Consider the following 25,181-nt stretch of genomic DNA (forward strand, 5'->3'; position numbering starts at 1 on the left):
GTACCAGTATAAAACATGTAAGACACTAAATTTCCTAACAAAGGAACAAGCAGGACTACACAATTCAAATTTATATTTGTTTCAAAGAGAAAAATTTCATAGAAAGAGGGGAATTATGAAAGGAAATACTAATTCATAAATGGTAGTGTCTAAAGCTGATTAGAAACCAGATCTGAAACAGAAAATTTCATTGTGCTGCCCTTTTCTGGCACATATGATAATCAAACATGGCAGTAATTTTTAGGCCAAACTTTAGCAACTACTTGGGAAATAATAACACTGATCTAGCTAAACAAAAAGTGCAAAGCTATGTCCATCTCTTACCCTCTTTTGTGCGTGACAAACCCATCTTTGTCTTTCAGCTTCAAGTACTCATACTGGTTTGCAGTGTGAAGTTTAAGCATGTGCAGCCGCTCTCGAAACAGAAATATCTGCAAAATGAAAATGTTAAAATATATTTCATCTGTACAAAATGTCACTCCAAAACATTGACTTTAAACTAATTTAAGCAACTATGGTGACACAGTGGCAAACATGCTGGTCTCGTGACTGGAGGGGTGCAGGCTTGAATCCTATCATGGAACTAACATAGTGTATCCCTGGGCAATTAAAATATTCTCTGCACTAAATAATATTTATGTCATACTTGTCAGTATAACCCCTGTATTGACTTTCATAAACATTCACACAAAACTTTAACATTACTGACCATGTTCATGCAAGACTTTAACATTTCTGACCATGTTCACACAAAACTTTAACATTACTGACCATGTTCACACAAAACTTTAACATTACTGACCATGTTCACACAAAACTGTAACATTACTGACCATGTTCACACACTTTAACATTACTGACCATGTTCATGCAAGACTTTAAGATTGCTGGCCATCTTAAAATCTGTGAAACAGGCAATACAGGAGGTCCATGCATACTGGTGTGTAAATGTTAGACCTATAACAACATTATCCAAAATTTTCATATGAATACACAACTGATGCTAAAGATATGTGACTTTAGGAAATTTTAGCACAAAATTTTAACACCATTTCCAGTGATGAAACATGCTTTCTGAACACAGGTAAGACAAGAAATCCTAGAATTAACTGTAGAAAATTAATACAATGTACCTACTATAATAATACAAGTTTCATGAATTCAGACACAAATGTAGAAGATATGTGATTTGCCAAAACTTCAACATTGCTAACAATGATGAACAAAGCTTACTGCTTAAAATAGGATTTCATACAAGACAGAACTCTCTACATTTTGATGTGTAATCTTCAGATCTGTAGTAGCATTATCCTAAAGTTTTAGTTAAATCCAGACAACGACGTTGAAGATAGGTGACCTTCAAAAATTTGAACACCAACCTTTAACACTGTTCACCATGTTGCATATGAAAGAGTCAAGGCAGAAACTCATAGCATTTCGCAAGATAAACATCTGACCTACATTGGTATGATCAAGCAGTTTCACTTGAATGTAGCAACTAATGTAGAAGATATGCAACTTTTTAACCTTTTAACATAAAACTTCACCATTCTTGACAGTGTTAAAGTGACTGATATATCTTAACAGGGAAGATAATTATATATTAATAGAGACAACACTTCCAAAGTCTTTACAAATTGTGAAATTTTTCTTCTTGATCCATAAAAGTCCTTACCCTGCATGGTCCCTCTACCAGACGGCCTTCCCCGTGAAGGTTGTATACCACAGCCTGCTCTCCCTCAAGTACTGTCTTGTACTTCATCTCAACAATATTGCAAGCTTTCTAATATTCTGAAACACAATAACATGAAATATAATTATCCCGATGATGTAAAGCATAATGACTTTATTATCAGTATCTAATGTGACATAATGTATTGATTATAAGTTTGTAGTGTGACATAATGTATTGATTATCAGTATGTAGTGTGACATAATATATTGATTACCAGTATGTAGTGTGACATAATGTGATTACCAGTATGTAGTGTGACAAAATGCACTGATTATCGGAATGTAAAGTGAAATAATGTATTATCAGTATGTAGTGTGATATGATGTATTGATTATCAGTATGTAGTGCAACATAATGTATTGATTATCAGTACGCAGTGTGACAATGTATTGATTATACTGATGTAGTGTGACATAATGTATTATCAGTATGCAGTGTGACAATGTATTGATTATACTGATGTAGTGTGACATAATGTATTATCAGTATGTAGTGTGACAATGTATTGATTATACTGATGTAGTGTGACATAATGTATTATCAGTATGTAGTGTGACAATGTATTGATTATACTGATGTAGTGTGACATAATGTATTATCAGTATGTAGTGTGATATGATGTATTGATTATCAGTATGTAGTGCAACATAATGTATTGATTATCAGTATGCAGTGTGACAATGTATTGATTATACTGATGTAGAGTGACATAATGTATTATCAGTATGCAGTGACAATGTATTGATTATACTGATGTAGTGTGACATAATGTATTATCAGTATGTAGTGTGATATGATGTATTGTTTATCAGTATGTAGTGCAACATAATGTATTGATTATCAGTATGCAGTGTGACAATGTATTGATTATACTGATGTAGAGTGACATAATGTATTATCAGTATGCAGTGTGACAATGTATTGATTATACTGATGTAGTGTGACATAATGTATTATCAGTATGTAGTGTGACAATGTATTGATTATACTGATGTAGTGTGACATAATGTATTATCAGTATGCAGTGTGATATGATGTATTGATTATCAGTATGTAGTGCAACATAATGTATTGATTATCAGTATGCAGTGTGACAATGTATTGATTATACTGATGTAGTGTGACATAATGTATTATCAGTATGCAGTGTGACAATGTATTGATTATACTGATTGTGGCCATGATTCTGATTGCGTCTGTAACTCTGATTGTGACTGTTGCTGTGATTGTGTCTGTCACTGTGATTGTGACTGTGAATATGTCTAGAGCTGTCTGAAGCTGTCTAAAGTTGTTTAGAGCTGTCTGGAGTTTCCAGAGTATTTAAGGCTGCGTGCTGTCGATACGTATGTATGTATGTATGTCTTTGCCACGGACGTAGACGTAGCAAATTAAAAAGGGGGCTGTATGCTGTCTGTACGTGTGTATACGTATAACTGTACACGTGGTGGATCCATAAAGGGTGCGAGCGGCCAATAAGAGTGTGGGCCAACCCAAGGAATCGTGCGACTGTACAAGGGGTATAGAAGCATATGTTTGGATCAATTGTTGTTCCAATTGCACTTGTATGTTCATAAAATTATTTTGAATCTTCGTTGTGTTCATAAGTTTATTTTGAATCTTAGTTGTGTTCATAAGATTATTTTGAATCTTAGTTGTGTTCATAAGATTATTTTGAATCTTAGTTGTGTTCATAAGATTATTTTGAATCTATTAAGATAGAGTTCATATTCGAGATTATGTGAATCTCTTTCATAGTGTAAAATACTGTTTGAAGCGTATGTGCAGTCCAAGAGGTTTCTTGGATCTGTACTTCATATTGATTTAATATTTTGGTTTATTTTCAATGTGTGAATGTTGTGTAGAGTGATTTGAGTCAATCGTATGTTGAGAGCATGAGAGAATCATTGTATTTTTACATCATATATTTTTCTTTATTAATTCATTTAATAAATTTCCATCTTTCTCACAACGTGTTTGTCTTATTCATTTAGTTCAAAAACCCACTTGGTTTCTATTCTGCGACAAAGTATGACATATGTATTGATTATCAGTAAGTAGTGACATAATTTATTATCAATATGTAGTGAGACATAATGTATTATGAGTATGTAGTGTGACATAATTTATTTATTATCAGTATGTAGTGACATAATTTATTGATTATCAGCATGTAGTTTGTTTTGAATTTTGAACATAACTTTAGCGATCTGAGTAATATTGTCTGCAGTGTGGCAGTTTAAAGTGATGTCTAGCAATCGGGCATCATGCAGCAGACATGTGACATTATGTTGCACGCAATCACATCATCCTGACACCAGGCCGACTAGTCCTAACACTAACCTCTTAATGAGCACCAAACGAGGCAGCTGTTAATACCATTTTTATAAGTCTTTGGTATGACTCAACCAGAGTTCAAGCCCATGACCTGCAACATCCAAGGTGGACACTTTAACCACAGGCCACCAGAGCAGTTAGTATGTCATGTAGCATAATGTGGTAACAAGGGATGATGCTAGTGGGCACTGGTGATCAATATTAAGATTTCCCCAAAATGGAAACCTCAATACCCTTGGTACTTTCTCAGTTTTCACATGCAAAAGCCTGCCATTATAATATCTGAATGAATTCATGGTTGAAAGGACAATGGTCCATATTTTTTGCATATGACACTGGGCTGCTTCTGTAAAACATATTCAGCAGAAAAAAAATATTATTGAAAATGCAGCAAAACAAAATAAATGAATAACACACTGACCTACAGATACTATTAAAATTGTTTAGTCATCATTATATGAAAATAATGCTACATTGTGTGAAAACATTTGTACAAAAACCCTAAATTATGTCTTTTATAAAGGTCACTTGTGCCAGCAAGAACAGTAACTCTTCCCAGCAAAGGGTAGGTAAAAAATGTATAAAAAAAGGCAACAAAACGACATAAACCAAGTTAAAAACACATAAAAACTTTATTTTATAAAGAAATGGACATTTATACCAAGGAATCAGATTATGCAAACATGATGTCAATCATAATATTAAATATATTGCAAAATTTGGGAATAACTTTCTGTGTGAGGTATAGTCGAGGTTAGGTCGGACTTGAGTGATACTGATACTAGTGATAGTCATATGACATATATGTAGTTATCACTGAGATATTATAACTGTCAGATCATCTCCTCTAGGTACGATTTTTATCTACCAACATTGGCATATTAATTACAATTGTTATGTCTAATATAGGCAAAACAGGTCAAATTTAAACTATTTTGAAGAAAAGAAAGCCCAATTTATCTCATTTCTTGTGAATATCAATCTGAATAAATCATGTCATTATAAAGAACAGAAAATCAATCTATATCATTTCTCCATTTACAAAAAATAAAAACAAAAATTCATAAATATTTCTTGAGAACACAGGGTCAATTCTCTCTCAGTCATCTCAGATTTTAATACTACATCATGAACTATATAATATTGCTAAAATAACTGGTCAGAATTATAAAGAAAATATCTCAAATTTGGAATACCCAACATTTCATGTTGCATCATCTATAGTTTACACTGTAGAAATGCAGATTTACGTTAATAAAAAATTAGTGGAATTTCTATCTTATAAAAACTATATTCAAAAAATGCCAATTGTGGTTTACTAAATTGTGATTTCTGATCAATGCATTTATGTACAAGAACACTGTAATGAATATACACCATTGGTTTTCTGAGTAGCATATAATTTCAACTTGTGTATGATTCATCATCATGGTATTTCATGCAAAATTGTTGAGGGTGGGGGCTGGGGGAAAAAAAGGGCTTCAGAGTGAAACAAAGAAAAACTGAATTTTTTCTCGAAACTAAATGTTCAAAAAACATTTCTATATAACCATATGTAAGATATATGCAAATTTCAGCATGAAATAAGGTACCATCAAGATTTTACAAAAGTGACCAAAGACCAATACTAAAAATGGTGGACAGTATTTGAATGCTACCTGTCAATTTTGTACGAAAGATATACTAAAGACGAGTTCATTTTTTTAATTCTGCACACACACATTATGCAAAAAACATTAAAATGTATGAGCAACATAAACACTGTAATTTCAACATGTGTATGAATCAAGAATATAGTATTTCATGCAAACATGTTGGGGGGGCACTTGATAAAAATGCATAGAAAGGCTTTATAAGTATGTGTACCTGAAACACAGAAAAGGTCCATGTATTCTTATAGCTGAATGTTCACACAACACTTCTTCAGAACCACATGTATGAAATATGGAAATTCACCTTGAGGCAAACAATATGCAAAAAGTGACCCAAGATCAATATTACAAATAGTGGCTGGTGCATGCATTTCAATGCTTCATATGAATTTTTTTGAAAAGATAGCAGGAGTCCATTTTTTAGTTGTGTATGTTTGAATTACCAGTATGTATTGTAACATAAGGTATTGATTACCAGTATCAAGTGTGACATAAGGTATTCATTATTTGTATGTAGTGTGACATAATATATTGATTATCAATATGTAGTGATAATGTATTATTAGTATGTTGTTGTTGTTGTTGTTGGGTTTAACACCATTTTTCAGCACATGATAGGCTGTACATCGTGGCCAGTATTAATGGTGGAGGAAGAACCCTGGGGGGAAAAAATCGAAAAAACTAACAACCCACAAGAAGCTACTGGCAAGCTTTCTCATGTACCCATGTTGGCTGAATCCAAGACTCGAACCCATGCAAAACAAATGTTAAATAGTTATTATATATTACATGTATGACAGGTCAATTGTAAGCAACGATACGAGCCCCTGTGATGAAGTATAGCATAATGTATTATTAGTAAGTAGGGTGACATAATGTATCATCAGTATGAAGTGTCGCATAATGTAGTATCAGTATGTAGTGTGACAAAATAGATTATCAGTATGTAGTATTACATACGTATTGATTATTAGTATGTAATGTGACATAATGTATTGATTAGTATGAAGCGTAGCATAATGCATTGAGTATCAATTTATGTTCAAACAAGAGCTAATAAAAAATAAGCCAGTGGATCTCAGTAGAGACTTTCCACCCATCCTCTCTACCACAGGGGTTCGTTACAAAGAAAATGAGGAGTATCCGTCCATGAATCGACGGATTGGGGTTAGAACCCCATCTCTTGATTCATGGACGGACTCTCCTAATTTTCTTTTCTAACAAATCCCTGTGCTCTCGACATCATACAAATGAACTCGATTACTGTCTTTCTTTCGATTCAAACGGAAACTAACCTCCTATTCCACCTATATACATTAAAATTTGTTTAGAAATAGAGGTATTACTGTCTACACATCACTGAACTGTCACATCTTATTCATATATCCCTATTTGTTTACTTTCGCGACGCGCTCGATTCGCACATGCCACTATTATTGACATAAGACCCTAGCTATGTCTTACTAAATATAATGATATTATGGTTACATATTCGTGAAAATAATTCAATTCTTGTTAATAATTTTAGTTTTTAAATTAATCTTCTTTATCTCAAGGCCATGACTTATATTCGTGCTCACTCTAAATGAGAGGCTAAAATGTTCCGGAACAGCTCAACATTTTAGCTCAAGCGGTCCACTGACGATTTCCGCAATTAGATCTCACTGGATAGTTTCTCTTTTTTTTTTTAAACCTCAATTTTAAGGTAGAAGTCACGAACCTAATTATCATACGCCTAGCATTTATAAATTCACACAGAAGCTAAATCTTTAATGTGGTTTAGATTTAATTTGAGTTAGGTTTGAAAATGGGTTGGCTTGTTTGGTGACTGCCAGTCACTGGAGATGAAATGCGTATCTTGGGCTGCAAATGAACAGCCGATTTGGCTTACGTATTTACGTATGTCTGCGACAAAGGTAAATATCTAAAAATAGAGACGGTTGATGGGTGATGAAAAGGTATGCTAATTAGGTATAGTACTAGTGAACTTTATTCATGCATAAGGCACACACTGATTCTTTTAATTGCCATGGCACAGGAAAATATTCGAAATAGCTCTTTGCTGTCAAAAACGAATGTACAAAAGGGGGATTTGTGGCATTGTTAGCTCAGTATAAAAGCCACCAGTTATATAAGGAATTAACCTGATTGCCGCAGTCACAATCTCACATGCATGCTTTCTAAAAAAACATCACTAGTTTGTTTTTATTTGTGTCTTCAGTGTAAAATTATTTTTATTTTTCTGCAATAAGTCGTTGTCGGATGAAAATTCACCAGATAAACTGTCCAGTGAGACCTTAACGAACTCGGACTACCCAAATCGGATGTGCTTGGCATCGCTAGGTCGTCCAATGTGTACAATCTCATTTTACGGTCATTATATGTGTGTGCGCGCGCATGTGTGTGTGTTCAGAGCATCTGTGTAGGAATCTGAATATACCCCCCACTTTGTTTGAACTGAATAGTACAAGTCACATGGGTCATAAATGCACATTACTCATTTAAATTTATTATAAAATGTTCTTTTAAATGTTAACACTAATTTTCTTTAACCAACGTCTGCTCAGTCCTGATTATTGAATAATGTACACCTTAACTCTCATCAGTAAACTTCCAGATGAAAATTATCGATCTTTATGGCCTTTCACCACAGTGGCCATGTACGAAACTGGGCAAAAAAAGGGCACTTTGAGTGGAATCGTCACAATAGAGCTTAGTACGAATTTGTTTATCAATGTGTGTAGCTCGACATTCAATCCGGATTGTACATGATCACACATTTATGTTCATTGCGTCCAAAAATGTATGTTGTTGTAGTGGGTTTTAATGCCATATTTCAGCACACGATAGGCTATACATGGCGACCGGTATGAATGGTGGAGGAAGAACCCGGGAAAACCCCGAGAAGAACCACTGACCCACGAGAAGCTACTGGCAAGCTTTCTCACATACCACCTTAACATTGATTTTGCCGTATGCACTTCTCGGAGCATCTAAGTAATGATATTCTAAAGGAATGTAGGCATATAAGAAACTATATGAAATGTACACTTGCCACTTAAAGGTATGTAGAATCAAATTCCAAAAAATAGCACCCATAACTGAAATGGTGTTAAATGCCTAATTACCTGGTGACTTTTACTACGCACCCCAACCGATTTAAAAAAAAAAAACGAAAAGCACAATGTGATAAAAGATGAATAGAATGTAGTCAGTTCGTTTATTGATTTATAATTTCAAATCTGATTATGGGGGGAGGGGCAGGTCCGGCCCTAAGACCCCGCGCTTTTAGGCAAAGCATTTTGTTGCTTTTGCTTGGGGCCCCGGCATCATCACTTGCTGCATTGGGCCCCGAACATCCCAGGGTCTGACCAGGGTGGGGTTGGGGCTAACACCTTATCGTCTGCGAATCGTTTTATTCCGAACGGAAGTTTACAGTACATATATAAATGACGACCAACCTCGCCAGTCATTTCCAGTTCCTGGACAAGTCCATTTTTAGCCAAGGGGTCTATGGATGACTACTCATGTATGTTCATAAAAGGAAAATACTACGTCGTCTGCTTTCGATCAGTGTTGCCACTCCTAGGTTTTTCCACCTAGATCTAGGTTTATTTGGCACAATCTAGGTGTCTAGGTTTTTTATGTTATAATCTATTTTTTTTTATTGAAATCATGATTTAATTTTTTAACAACTGTAAGATAGCTTCATCGTTTTGATTTAGTAGTTTTGAACTGTACAAATGATAAATTTTGCGCAGCTTCAAATTATATAATATTATTCACCTACATTTTAAGTGCTTGGACTATGATTACGTCGGCTTTTTACTATTTTGGACTTCTTTTACTTCTAAGCCATGGCAACCAACTGGTTTGGCACTTTGGCGTGTGGGCTGCGTGGCAGTCTGGCAGTGGCCATTTTTATTTTAGTCAGAGAAGTGGACAAGCGGTTCAAGTGGAGGTGGCTGCTGGCAAATGTGTATTGTGCTGCTAAGTGCTAAAATTTGCTATTATATTAGTCTTATTAACGCATTTTGTAGGCCTAATAATATCATGCACTATGTATTATTACACAACAGTCTACAGGATTTAAAACAATTTATTATGTATACGTGCATGGTATACCCAATTAAACGTGTGACGCATCTAGGTTTTTTTTGGTGAATGGTCAAGGTTTCTCCAAAGAGTTAGATTGGCAACACTGCTTCCGATATTTGGAAGATTTTCAGTATTATTACCTGAGGAAGTGACTGCAGCAGATTTAAAGTTGGAAATGGCACAATATCAGTCCACATATATTCAGCCATGGCTGAGAAATAGAATCGATGAAACCTGGGCTGCTATCAGCCAGTTGAAGGAAGCTGGAACAAAATATTGCCAATAATAATGCTTTCATTAATGACAGTACCTCATTCAACTGCACACTGTGCGCACGTTTTCTCCCTTGTGAGAAAAAAAACATAGTTCATGAGTAAATTGAGTGCAGAGACTGTAGAGGCACTTTTAATTTCAAAATGTAGACCAGGGTCAGCTACAGACAGGATCTACACTGAAAATGAGCTGCAGGACCTAAAAAGTGCTTACTACAGGTCTCTTAGGATGAATAGAGTAGTCCTGGACTTGAATTTTATATATTTATATATATTGTAAATAGGTGGATACTGGGTTTTATACATACATATTTATGATAAATATGCATTACTATCATTTAATGATGTTTTAAGAGATGTTTTATTATGTTTATTCACGCTAACATATGTATGTTCCTCATTTTCATGCTCTGCCCCTCATTTTTGGTGGTGGCGTCCCAAAAAAACATATTCTGGGGTAGGCATGTCTGTTATTAGCAGGCTACTATTTTTATCATCTGCTATTATCGTGAAAGATGACCCCACAAGAATACTTCAGACCCCAATATTAACAAAATGAGTGGGAGCAGATACTCAACACAGATGTAAACAATGTATGATGAGGCATACATTCGATCCAAAATTGTAAGTGCAAGCACACTATTAACTCCAATGAAAAGGATGTTGAACTGGGCAGAAAGTCAATCCCAATTTAACAATTTTGGTGGATGTACACACCCAGTGGTAAACAATGGAGGTAGGATAACAAAGTTAACTTCACTGAGTAAATGGGGGCACACAGTCAACCCAAGTGCAAGAAAAATATGCGGGGTCCCAGAGTCAACTCCAGTGTAAATGATGTACATCAGTTCTGATGTACAAGATGTTAAGTGGAAGCAAAACTCAGCCACAACGTAAAGCAACTTGAGGGAGCACATCATCAACACTATTGTAAACAAAAACAAGCGGGGAGAAACATACAACCCCAATGTAAACAAAACAAGTGGGGATACATATACAGCCCCATTGTAAACAAACACAAGTGGGGATAAACATTCAACCCCAGTGTAAGCAAAACAAGTGGGGATACACATACAACCCCATTGTAAACAAAACAACTGGGGATACACATACAACTCCATTGTAAACAAAACAAGTGGGGATACACATACAACCCCAGTGTAAGCAAAACAAGTGGGGATACACATACAACCCCAATGTAAACAAAACAAGTGGGGATACACATACAACCCCAGTGTAAACAAAACAACTGGGGATACACATACAACTCCATTGTAAACAAAACAAGTGGGGATACACATTCAACCCCAGTGTAAGCAAAACAAGTGGGGATACACATACAACCCCAATGTAAACAAAACAAGTGGGGATACACATACAACTCCATTGAAAACAAAACAAGTGGGGATACACATACAACTCCATTGTAAACAAAACAAAAGTGGGGATACACATACAACCCCAGTGTAAGCAAAACAAGTGGGGATACACATACAACCCCAATGTAAACAAAACAAGTGGGGATACACATACAACCCCAATGTAAACAAAACAAGTGGGGATACACATACAACCCCAATGTAAACAAAACAACTGGGGATACACATACAACTCCATTGTAAACAAAACAACTGGGGATACACATACAACTCCATTGTAAACAAAACAAGTGGGGATACACATACAACTCCATTGTAAACAAAACAACTGGGGATACACATACAACCCCAGTGTAAGCAAAACAAGTGGGGATACACATACAACCCCAATGTAAACAAAACAAGTGGGGATACACATACAACTCCATTGTAAACAAAACAAGTGGGGATACACATACAACTCCATTGTAAACAAAACAAGTGGGGATACACATTCAACCCCAGTGTAAGCAAAACAAGTGGGGATACACATACAACCCCAATGTAAACAAAACAAGTGGGGATACACATACAACTCCATTGAAAACAAAACAAGTGGGGATACACATACAACTCCATTGAAAACAAAACAAGTGGGGATACACATACAACTCCATTGTAAACAAAACAAGTGGGGATACACATACAACCCCAGTGTAAGCAAAACAAGTGGGGATACACATACAACCCCAATGTAAACAAAACAAGTGGGGATACACATACAACTCCATTGTAAACAAAACAAGTGGGGATACACATACAACTCCATTGTAAACAAAACAAGTGGGGATACACATTCAACCCCAGTGTAAGCAAAACAAGTGGGGATACACATACAACCCCAATGTAAACAAAACAAGTGGGGATACACATACAACTCCATTGAAAACAAAACAAGTGGGGATACACATACAACTCCATTGTAAACAAAACAACTGGGGATACACATACAACCCCAGTGTAAGCAAAACAAGTGGGGATACACATACAACCCCAATGTAAACAAAACAAGTGGGGATACACATACAACTCCATTGTAAACAAAACAAGTGGGGATACACATACAACTCCATTGTAAACAAAACAAGTGGGGATACACATTCAACCCCAGTGTAAGCAAAACAAGTGGGGATACACATACAACCCCAATGTAAACAAAACAAGTGGGGATACACATACAACTCCATTGAAAACAAAACAAGTGGGGATACACATACAACTCCATTGTAAACAAAACAAGTGGGGATACACATACAACCCCAATGTAAACAAAACAAGTGGGGATACACATACAACCCCAATGTAAACAAAACAAGTGGGGATACACATACAACTCCATTGTAAACAAAACAACTGGGGATACACATACAACTCCATTGTAAACAAAACAACTGGGGATACACATACAACTCCATTGTAAACAAAACAAGTGGGGATACACATACAACTCCATTGTAAACAAAACAACTGGGGATACACATACAACCCCAGTGTAAGCAAAACAAGTGGGGATACACATACAACCCCAATGTAAACAAAACAAGTGGGGATACACATACAACTCCATTGTAAACAAAACAAGTGGGGATACACATACAACCCCAGTGTAAGCAAAACAAGTGGGGATACACATACAACCCCAATGTAAACAAAACAAGTGGGGATACACATACAACTCCATTGAAAACAAAACAAGTGGGGATACACATACAACTCCATTGTAAACAAAACAAAAGTGGGGATACACATACAACCCCAGTGTAAGCAAAACAAGTGGGGATACACATACAACCCCAATGTAAACAAAACAAGTGGGGATACACATACAACCCCAATGTAAACAAAACAAGTGGGGATACACATACAACTCCATTGTAAACAAAACAAGTGGGGATACACATACAACCCCAGTGTAAGCAAAACAAGTGGGGATACACATACAACCCCAATGTAAACAAAACAAGTGGGGATACACATACAACTCCATTGAAAACAAAACAAGTGGGGATACACATACAACTCCATTGTAAACAAAACAAAAGTGGGGATACACATACAACCCCAGTGTAAGCAAAACAAGTGGGGATACACATACAACCCCAATGTAAACAAAACAAGTGGGGATACACATACAACTCCATTGTAAACAAAACAAGTGGGGATACACATACAACCCCAGTGTAAGCAAAACAAGTGGGGATACACATACAACCCCAATGTAAACAAAACAAGTGGGGATACACATACAACTCCATTGAAAACAAAACAAGTGGGGATACACATACAACCCCAATGTAAACAAAACAAGTGGGGATACACATACAACTCCATTGTAAACAAAACAACTGGGGATACACATACAACCCCATTGTAAACAGACACAAGCAGGGATACACATACAACCCCATTGTAAACGAACACAAGCGAGGATACACATACAACCCGATTGTAATCAAAACAAGTGGGGATACACATACAACCCCATTGTATGCAAGTGTGTGTGATTTACATTTTTTAACGTAGCTTTAATATGTTTCCAGTCATATTGTTACAATGTTTGCAGTATGACAGTTTAAAGTGATGTCTAGCACTGGGGCATCATGCCGCAGACATGTAGCATGATGTTCCACCCAGTCACATTATTCTGACACCAGGCTGACCTAACACTAACCGCTTAATGCTGAGTGCCTAGCGAGGCAGCTGTTAATATCACTTTTGGAAGTCTTTGGTATGATTCGGCCAAGGTTTAAATCCACGACCTGCCACATCCGGGGTAGATGCTCTAACCACTAGACCACCGGAGAGATCACAGCCTCATTGTAAACAAAAATAAGTGGGGATACACTAACAACCCCATTCTAAAAAAAACAAAAAACAAGCTGGAATACATATACGGCTCCAGTGTTAACAAAAAGAAGTGGGGATACACATACAATTGCATTGTAAAAAAAAATAAGCGGGAATACATATACGGCTCCAGTGTTAACAAAAACAAGTGGGGATACACATACAACCCCACTGTAAACAAAACAAGTAGGGATACATATACAACCCCATTGTAAACAAAACAAGTGGGGATACACATACAACCCCAGTGTTAACAAAAACAAGTGGGGATACACATACAACCCCACTGTAAACAAAACAAGTAGGGATACATATACAACCCCATTGTAAACAAAACAAGTGGGGATACACATACAACCCCACTGTAAACAAAACAAGTAGGGATACATATACAACCCCATTGTAAACAAAACAAGTGGGGATACACATACAACCCCACTGTAAACAAAACAAGTGGGGATACACATACAACCCCACTGTAAACAAAACAAGTAGGGATACATATACAACCCCATTGTAAACAAAACAAGTGGGGATACACATACAACCCCACTGTAAACAAAACAAGTGGGGATACACATTCAACCCCATTGTAAACAAAGCAAGTGGGGATACACATACAACCCCCCCATTGTAAACAAAACAATTGGGGATACATATACAACCCCACTGTAAACAAAACAAGTGGGGATACACATACAACCCCATTGTAAACAAAACAAGTGGGGATACACATACAACCCCACTGTAAACAAACACAAGTGGGGATACATATACAACCCCACTGTAAACAAAACAAGTGGGGATACACATACAACCCCATTGTAAACAAAACAAGTGGGGATACACATTCAACCCCATTGTAAACAAACCAAGTGGGGATACAAATATAATTAACCCCTTTGTAAACAATGTATTGGGTGAACACATATCTGACCCGATGTAAAAGTATATGAGGAAAATGGAGAATATATGTCTTATTCAAATGCACTGCATAACAATGTAGAATATGGCAAACCCCAATGAAACGTGTTTAGACCTCCATTACATGATCTGTTTATTGTGGGATTTATTAGTTACGTATGGGTATTAATTTACATTATAAAGGGTATACATATACATGGGAGGAATAATGGTTTGAGTTAAATGCAGAAGTAGTTGACGACTGCAATGTATAGGTGGTGGCTTACCATCAGTCGTGATCTAAACATGTTAAACGGGAGCACCCATTCGTCTGCCATTATGTAAACCAAATAACACGGGGTGCACCGTCAAGAAAAATATGTGGCACACATAGTCGTCTTCATTGTAAACAAAGTAAGATAGGGCACGCATGAAACCCCAACATGAACAACGTATTGTAGTTGGGTAAACACATAAAACCCAGGTTAACGTATATCTGAAGAAAATGGTAAACATAAACGATCGAGGCACAGTGCATATTATAACAAGGAAAAAATGGTCAACCCCGATGAAATACCATTCGACCACCAATTCATCACCTTTTTATAGCAAAATTGATCACTTAGGATCCTATGTGAGTTAAGATACCGTGCAAGGGGAATACATACAAAGAAGAGGAGAAATAATGACTCTTTTGTGTGAAAGCAGAATGAGCAATATGTAAGTTCGGGGTATGCCATCAGTCTTAGTGTAAAAGCTGTTAAGTGCATGTGCACATTCAGACATAATATTTAGAGAAGACAGGGTAGACTGAACCCCAATGCAAACAAAAATAAGGGGATACACACAGTTGATACCAATATAAAACAAATTAAGACTGGACATACATTAAGGTAAACAGTGGACTTGGTGGGTAAACACAAATCAAGATGAACAGTGGAACTGGTGTGTAAACACAGATCAAGATGAACAGTGGAACTGGTGTGTAAACACACAGCAAGGTAAACAGTGGACTTGGTGGGTAAACACAAATCAAGATGAACAGTGGACCTGGTGTGTAAACACATAGCAAGGTAAACAGTTGACTTGGTGGGTAAACACAGATCAAGATGAACAGTGGACCTGGTGTGTAAACACATAGCAAGGTAAACAGTGGACTTGGTGGGTAAACACACGTCAAGGTAAACAGTGGACTTGGTGGGTAAACACAAATCAAGATGAACAGGACCTGGTGTGTAAACACATAGCAAGGTAAACAGTGGACTTGGTGGGTAAACACAGATCAAGATGAACAGTGGACCTGGTGTGTAAACACATAGCAAGGTAAACAGTGGACTTGGTGGGTAAACACAGATCAAGATGAACAGTGGACCTGGTGTGTAAACACATAGCAAGGTAAACAGTGGACTTGGTGGGTAAACACAAATCAAGATGAACAGTGGACCTGGTGTGTAAACACATAGCAAGGTAAACAGTTGACTTGGTGGGTAAACACAGATCAAGATGAACAGTGGACCTGGTGTGTAAACACATAGCAAGGTAAACAGTGGACTTGGTGGGTAAACACACGTCAAGGTAAACAGTGGACTTGGTGGGTAAACACAAATCAAGATGAACAGTGGACCTGGTGTGTAAACACATAGCAAGGTAAACAGTGGACTTGGTGGGTAAATAAAAAAAAAATTTCTCCAGGAGCAGAGGCCTGCAATATCGGAGCCCACCATCAATCTTCATATAAAGGCGACCGTTCCAGTGGTCTAAGTGGTTAGAGCTTCCATCTCGCATGAGGGTTAGAAAGTCATACTAAAGACTTATAAAACTGGTCCTAGCAGCTGCATCGCTTAGCAAGCAGCATTACGAGGTAAGTCTTAGGACTCGGCCTGATGTCAGGATAATGTGATGCAGTGTTAAACATCACTATAAACTGCCACAATGCGTCATAACAATATGATTGGAATTTTTTTAAAGCTTCATTAAAAATCCAAATCACACACACACAAACACACACATACATACAGTGGCCAAGTGGTCTAAAGCGCTCTCCGTTACGGATCACTGCCATCTCACCTCTGTCTGCGTGGGTTCGAGTCTAGGATTTGGCCAATGTGGGTATGTAAGAAAGCTTACCAGTAGCTTCTCGTGGGTCAGTGGTTTTTCCCACGTTCTTCCTCCACCATTAATACTGGCCGCCATGCATAGGTGGCGCTCACCAGATAATATGTACTTTTGAGAGAGTGACGTATGTAAGGTGAAGTAGTTCGTATTTAAAACATGCACAGTGGAGAGAATGTTTGCATACCTCTATGCTACATTAATGTGACGTGGATGATATTTCTTTTGGATATTGTACTTTTGGAAATTTTACATGATTTAAGCACGCTGCTATCTAAAATGACTGCTCCCTTGTGTTAAAAAATCAGTCTGAATTAGTCTAAAGTACACTATACATAGCAGCTATTAAAATAGGGAAAATAAATTTTGTCATACTAGACAATACCAGCTTCTGAAAGTGCAATGAATGAATTACCAAATATGTAAAATGTAAAAAAAAGTTATCGGCTCTTTTTTATACAATTTACCTCTGAAGTTTAGGAAGTGAACATGACCAAGAAGAGCTAGCACTTTTTTGAAAGGTGCACATTTGAAGTAAGTCCAAGCTGTATACTCTATAACCCATAGTACACCCATCAATCATACACCAAAATAAAGGGAATTAAAGGTTCTTTGCATTATACCTAAGATATACAAGATCTTTTTTAAATAGCCAGTATAACCAGTGATGAAAGCCGGGGAAATTCTTTTTCTTTAAAATCCTAACCCTATGCAAAATGCGAAACTGTATAGCGCCACCATAGCCTATCATGTGCTGAAAAATGTCGTTAAACCCCACAACAACAACATACATACATACATACATACATACATACATACATACATGCATGCATGCATGCATGCAAAAAAACAATAACTACTTTGATTACAGATTTACGGACCTCCATGTGTGTAAATTGATATTTTGTTTTTTTGTTGCCAGACTTGAGAGTGTACATTTGTATATTCCAAGAGCAGATTAAATGACAACATGGAAATTTAAATTCTTGGACATTGTCAATACCTAATTTCAGTATGGACATGGACACGCCATTGTTTGGAAAGGACTTATACAACAACAACAAAAAACTAGAAATATATACAAAGATACAAAGCTAGCTATGTACAATTATGCAAATTTATAAAATTGATAGGGTTCATCGTACTCTAATTGAGATGGTATTTATCTGAATCATACATTTAAGAATAGCTTTACCAATCTGACTACTCTCTGTGTCTGTCTGTCTATCTGTCTGTCTTTATCTCTCTTTTCAATAATAAGATTAAATTGACTGGCTATACCTCTCTATTTTAAGAAATATATCAATTTGACCCGAAATATCTCTCTTTCGCAAAATAGTATTAAACTGACCCGAAATATCTCTCTTTTGAATAAAAAATATTGATATGAAACCCCAAAGCTCTCTTTTTCAAAAATATATTAATTTGAATAGATATAAATCTCTTTTCATAAATATATTAATTTGAATAGATATAAGTCTCTTTTCATAAATATATTAATTTGAATAGATATAAGTCTCTTTTCATAAATATATTAATTTGAATAGATATAAGTCTCTTTTCATAAATAGATTAATTTGAATAGATATAAGTCTCTTTTTCATAAATAGGTTAATTTGACTGGATTTTTTTTCCCCCTCGTTTTGACAAATAAATTTGACTGCATTTATCTCTCATTTGCAGAAATAAATAAATTTGACTGGATTTACCTCTTTTTTTTTCATAAATAAATTTATTTTACTAGGTTTATTTTTTTTTTTTTCATAAATATATTTATTTCACTGGATATATCTCTTGCTTTCATAAAATAAGATTAATGCATTTATGTATTTCATGCATACTAAATATGTAAGTTTATAACGGAAAGGCTTGATGGATTGATTACTTGGATTTACGTCGCGTGTGCCCAAAAGGGCACGTGCACGGACGGAGAGACATTTTTAAGTCCAGCAACTTGCTTCCAATCTTTAGAAATGTATATTACATTTTTGGGCAATAAAAAGGTTTGAACTAAATTAAAACTAACGGGATATGATATGCACGAATATATTTACATTCTTATTTCCAGTACAAATGCCATTAAAGTTTAAAGCTTGGTACTCAAGAACTCTTCTTAATACGAGTCAGTTTATAATATAAAAGACAACTTAAACAAATTCAGTGTCCTAAAATGGCTGGACTAAATAACGAGGCCAATGACTTCTTGCACAAGACAAGGTAGATAGCTCTTGTGTGTGTTCCACAGATGTATAAAGCAAGCATTAAGGTGGCTGATATAAATTAACTACAACGGGTATAAAACAAGTATTTAGGTAGCCGATACAAATTAACAACAACAGGTATAAAGCAATTATTAAAGTGGCTGATATAAATTAATGGCAACAGGTATAAAGCAAGTATTTAGGTAGCTAATACAAATTAACTACAACAGGTAAAATGCAAGTATTTAGTTAGCTGATACAAATTAACTACAACAGGTAAAAAGCAAGTATTTAGTTAGCTGATACAAATTAACTACAACGGCTATAAAGCAAGTATTTAGGTAGCTGATACAAAGTGAATAACAACACATTTAAAGCAAGCAGTTAAATATCTGATATAAAATTAACTGCACAAAGTACTGGGGGTAAAGAAAGGCCTTACATGTTTATCTTATAAAATAAAGTACATTTCAGTGACACCTTATGCATGAAAATCATTATATTCCCAGATTATGTGTGATTATACGAGAATCTGTTATTTTCGTTTGTGCTAAATCTATTTCCATGGTTACAAGACGAATACTAGTTGTTAAATCTTTGCAAACGATGAGGCAAAATCTGCACAAGACCGCACAATCTGAAAGAAACACACACACAGACAGACACACACACACAGACACACACACACAGAGGCTGTTAAGTGAATGCTTACAATCAGCCACTGTGTAAACCAAAACAAGTGGTGAGCTGTCAACACCAATGTAAAACAAAATATTTTGAAAGACGGCCATAAACAACACAGATGAGGACACACATTCACTCCCATTGTAAATAATATAGGTGGGTAAATATGTATCAGAACCAATATAAAGCTGAACATGAGACAAATATTCAGATTCAGTAAAATGTATAACAATAAAAAGAGATGGTAAACCCCAATAAAACATCGTAAAGCCACCAATGCCTCACTCGCTAATTGTGATATAGAACAATCACAAATGAATGGGTGGTAACTTCATGCATAAAGGGTATACACGCAACAAACAGAAGCAAAAATGGCTCCATAGGTTTAAAATGCATAATTAGCCTGAAATATGAAATCATCTAGAGAGACTTGGGAGAATAAAAACTAGTGTAAATGTCCTACATGCTGAAGTATCAGCCAAACTAAATTATGTATGTGGTCACAAAAGATAGTGTTACGTGTTTACGCTCTTACAAAACGTAACAAGAAAAAGTGAAGACAGCAAGCTTTGTAAAATTTAGCATAATTTATTTCCCTAAAAATAAGTAAAAATGATAAAAAAGAACTTACGGTTTTAAAAATCAGAACTAAAATTAATCCAAGAATTAATAAACAGAAGTCATAGTAATAAAAAAATGTCCTAATGCAATTAAGTTCGAATTCTGATGAAATCCAAATTGGAAGGCGATGAGGTATGTTGTGGCCATCCTCGTACTGATGTTTCAACAATTTTTTGTTGACTCGCAAAATATTATTCCAGTTTTTTAATTCCGTGTAAATTTCGATAAATGTCTTTGTCCAAGAATTAATTTAGCGCAGTAGTATTTACAGGGGAGAAAAAAAAACTTGAAATGCAAATAAATTGAAGACAAAAATAATTAGCCCAAAACTGGTCACAACATAAAACACTTTAACTTCTCAAGTGTTAAGGCAAGAATAACTATTATTTCTCAAAACATCAGTAATAAATCTAGCTACAACGCAAAATAGATGCCCGGATGTGTGTCAATCCTCTGGAAAAATCTAATTGATACATGTTGTCATGTCCTCCCAGTATGGCCTCGATTCCACTTTATGAATCTACTCTGAGAAAGAATAAAAATAAAAATAAAAATGCTGTTTACTACAGACTATCACTGGTTCTGAATCAAGGCCAGGAAATAAGTCATCGTTAGATGCAATGTTTCTAAAAAGTTGTTTACATAAAAAATATTATTTTGTTTTAAAAATCAGTCAGAACTGAACTTTATTCCAGTAAAAAAAGTTACCATTCAGTAACATGTAATGGAATTAAAAAAAATTAAAACTTACAGATAATTAAAATTAAACAAAATATAAATTAAATAAAATATACCTAACACTTCCCCCATAAAAGAAAAAGAAAGATTTATATTATAAAGCCTTCTTTTTATTACAGATTAATCATATATGAGGTTTTAAAAAAATAACATAAGAAGAACTCTTATGAAATACACAAAGTGTACATAAAATTAAATATTTCTCTACACGGGAAAATGCATCTGATATTAAATTATCTTTTCCTTTGAGGTTCCTTATGTGAGGCACATAAACAATACTGCTGTAAGCAAGTAGTGAAAGCATTGATTGTACCATGGGTATTATATATCCTCCACTTCCACCGCTTCCCCTACCCCTAATACATGATGCAAGCTGTTGATCATGCCTTACGGGAAGACAAGGAACTGCATTAAACATAATAGTATTTCATTCCTCTACCACCCCCACCCCCCCATCTCTCTGTCTCTGTCTCTCTCTCTCTTCAGTTCATCAACTGTCTTGGATGTAGACTGCGCTGTTTCCACTGTGCAGTATGGTATGGGGCTATTTTTCCTTCCAATAAAAATACAATACCCAACCTAAATATGTGTCGGGTTATTCTTCTCCATGGATCAACAATATTCCCACCTTTTACGACAGATATTGTCTATATCGACCTATCGCGATTACACAGAACTAAGCTAATATGGTCAGTTCGAAACCTACTAATGATACACAATCTTATTAATGTAAATCTGTCTTTCCTAGCAGCTACTTGGATTCCTGTGGAACATGATATAATTAGACCTATTATATAGCCATTACACCCCGCTGCGTCTATAAATTACTGGATACGTTCCTAATGCTAACGCCATAGATTGTTGGTTGAAAAGAGTTCACAACTTAATTACATAAATTAATTAATGGACGTCACTCCTTGTCCTAACTACGTCACTTTACCAAGTAGTGATTCAGTGATATAGACATAGTAAATTCAGTTCCTAGAATACATGATACATATAATTTAAGACATTATTTACTTCTCACAATCGGTCTCAAAACAAATGCATGAAATCCGAACAATACGTGACTTCTATTACATCGTAAGAAGTAATTCGAGCAAATTAATATAATCCATGAGTCATATAACATTCGAGACAAAACATATGCAAAGAATTAACTTCTGAACACAGAGAAGATTGAAGTTTCAATTTAAAACGAATAATTCAGCAAATAATTACAAACTTTTGTCAATTAATATAGTGTATGAAAATGAGAATATCTTTGTGCCTTCCAGAGCGCTCGCTAGCTTTTTATTCGTTCTGTTTCTTATCTGGTTTCGGGTCTTTATTTATTTAACAAGAAAATTATTTTTTGCTTATCTCGGAGCCATAGTCTCATTTTGGCAGCAGAGCTTGGACATACTAATATTGCAAGGGAGATTACTTTACTCTGGGAAACAAACACTCTCATTTAGCGTATCCAATTAGGACCAACTTCTCTAACCGCCAAACTTGTAACAACCTCATCAGAGTCAGAATAATCCTCTCAATTCCTCCTTTATAAATAATTATTCTGGAAAGTATCATTATATAACAAAATGTTTCAAATGGCAAAAGATTCTCTCAAACCTTTTGGTATGGCTTGTCTCAACCTTGTTATCCCCTACACTTGACTCTATATGAACATATCTGATGAAATGTTTATCAAACGGACTGTATTAGAAAACTTCAATTCATGCCCCAAAATAGAATAGATCTCATCCTCCGCAGCCAGCAATTTATTGCGAGTCTAGCCCATACGTCAAACGAAATGTTTACGTTTCACACTAAACACGACAGAAGGTACTGTGAAATGATCTCATGATCCCTCATTCTCAGCCAGGTACTCTATGGTTTTCGCATGTTGCGTTTCTAACCCCATGCTGATTTGTCAATACAACTTTAAGCGCGATATCATGAGGTATTCTGGTGATGTTTTCTTCATTCTGTCTCTGATCTACGCATTCATGATATGTTGGGTGTATGTAACATGGCGGATGCTGCAGCAGTACCAATGGTCAACGGCATCAGGTTTTGTATCATTGCCGCTGTAAGAGTACATGTGTTCACACGGTAAAACCGGACTGGTAGAATGTATGGATTTTACAGCTAGAACTTGGTAACAGGTCCGATCTTTGCGTGCCAGACGTATCTATCCATCATTTTTATGCAGCCACCCGCGATTTCAATGCAGCGAGTGATTTCTGGCTTGCTAGTGCCTGAGCTGTGGAGTACGCTGCTGAGATATGTAAACCAGTCCAGTAAATCAACCTCATAGCTGTGAAACTTTTGATGACGTGATTGCTTGTGCATAGTCAAGGTCATTAAAATCTTGGTCATCTCTGGTTGTGCCCAGCTGTCCCTTCTGTGCCGTTCGTTCCAGAGTCCAGTCCATTAGTGGCACAAACACGTTAGTGACAATGGCACATCCCTGTAAAAACATGATGTTGATATGATACCTTTGCGAACATGCACCATCGAGTGGAAACCATCTGATATCAGCCTCATGGTAGTGATATATTCTGAAAAAAGTATGAGCTGTGAGAAGCATGCAAGATCATTGAGTGACAAAGTGTGATGGGGTTACCTCATTGGACTGGTGACTATGGCACATTTACTTATAAGGCTGTGTTTGTCATTTTCACAGGTGAGCCTTATTATTGCTAATCAAATTTGAAGGTCTTTTTCCTACAGTAGAGATTTTTTTTAGATTACTATAATATGTATGCATATAATTTGTCTCACGACAATGAACATTATCAAAATGAACAACTATTGCTGTTGCCCTTTTTTCAAACTTGAAATCATGGAAACTGATTTGCGTCATCCATCTTTTATTGAATATGAAGAGTTTCCATGCTTTTTCCCAGTATGCATCAAACCTATTTGAAACTACCAACCGACTACTGCAGTTTAGGGTACGTTTCCAAGCTAGTGTTCGGAATGACATCACTGTTGTGCAAAAGACGTCAGTAATTAAACAATCAGGACTAGCATATTAACTAGTTACGAGCCTATAATATTGGCTTGGCAATTTAATATGGTTGCCAGCAAGCAGCTTGGGCTTATTTGAAATGTGCATCTCTCAAAAGACTGCTAGCTCCACTTGATAATTCTCACTTCCTGGGACTCAATTAGGTAATTTGGTTAAAAAGACTAGCCCATATATTAATGTTTTAGATTTTTATGCTTTTATTATTCATTTATTGCATTTTTAGAAGTACGATGATCTTTTCTGACAAAATTAATTTTCCTTATTTTAATAACTGCCAAATTATGCTTTTTTATATAAAAAAAATAATAAAAACATGTAGTTAATTTCTTAAAAACACGGAAGCATGTCATTTCAATCATCTGTCCGCTTTAGACATAATGTTGTTTCCCTAATACCACAAACAGGTAAACTTGTCAATAGTGACCCAAGGGGAAAAGTCCAAACTGGCCCCTTTGTACATTGGCAACCTCTCAATGCAGGTTGACGTTTCAAACTTGAATTTTGAACAAATCCCATTAACCATATTCCTTTATTATTATTATTATTATTA

At 35.8% G+C, this 25,181-nt stretch overlaps 1 protein-coding gene across 2 annotated transcripts in view; it reads right to left on the reverse strand.

Moving 5' to 3' along the window:
- LOC149793410 (uncharacterized) overlaps nt 1-25,181 on the reverse strand; it is a 74,177-nt gene that overhangs the window by 34,988 nt on the left and 14,008 nt on the right. The window contains exons 1-3 of one of the 2 annotated variants that reach the window (XM_089967396.1): nt 7,017-7,146; nt 1,676-1,791; nt 325-431 (exon numbers count right to left, since the gene is read on the reverse strand). In XM_089967396.1, coding sequence (XP_089823522.1) covers nt 325-431; nt 1,676-1,762 — 194 coding nt within the window. In that variant the 5' untranslated portion in view covers nt 1,763-1,791; nt 7,017-7,146. Of the gene's footprint in view, nt 1-324; nt 432-1,675; nt 1,792-7,016; nt 7,147-25,181 lie in introns of those variants that run through there. The other variant, XM_089967397.1, reaches the window with a different exon arrangement.

This window comes from Sinohyriopsis cumingii, chromosome 8 (assembly GCF_028554795.1).
Source record: "Sinohyriopsis cumingii isolate HCF-2022 chromosome 8, ASM2855479v2, whole genome shotgun sequence".
Taxonomy (NCBI): domain Eukaryota; kingdom Metazoa; phylum Mollusca; class Bivalvia; order Unionida; family Unionidae; genus Sinohyriopsis; species Sinohyriopsis cumingii.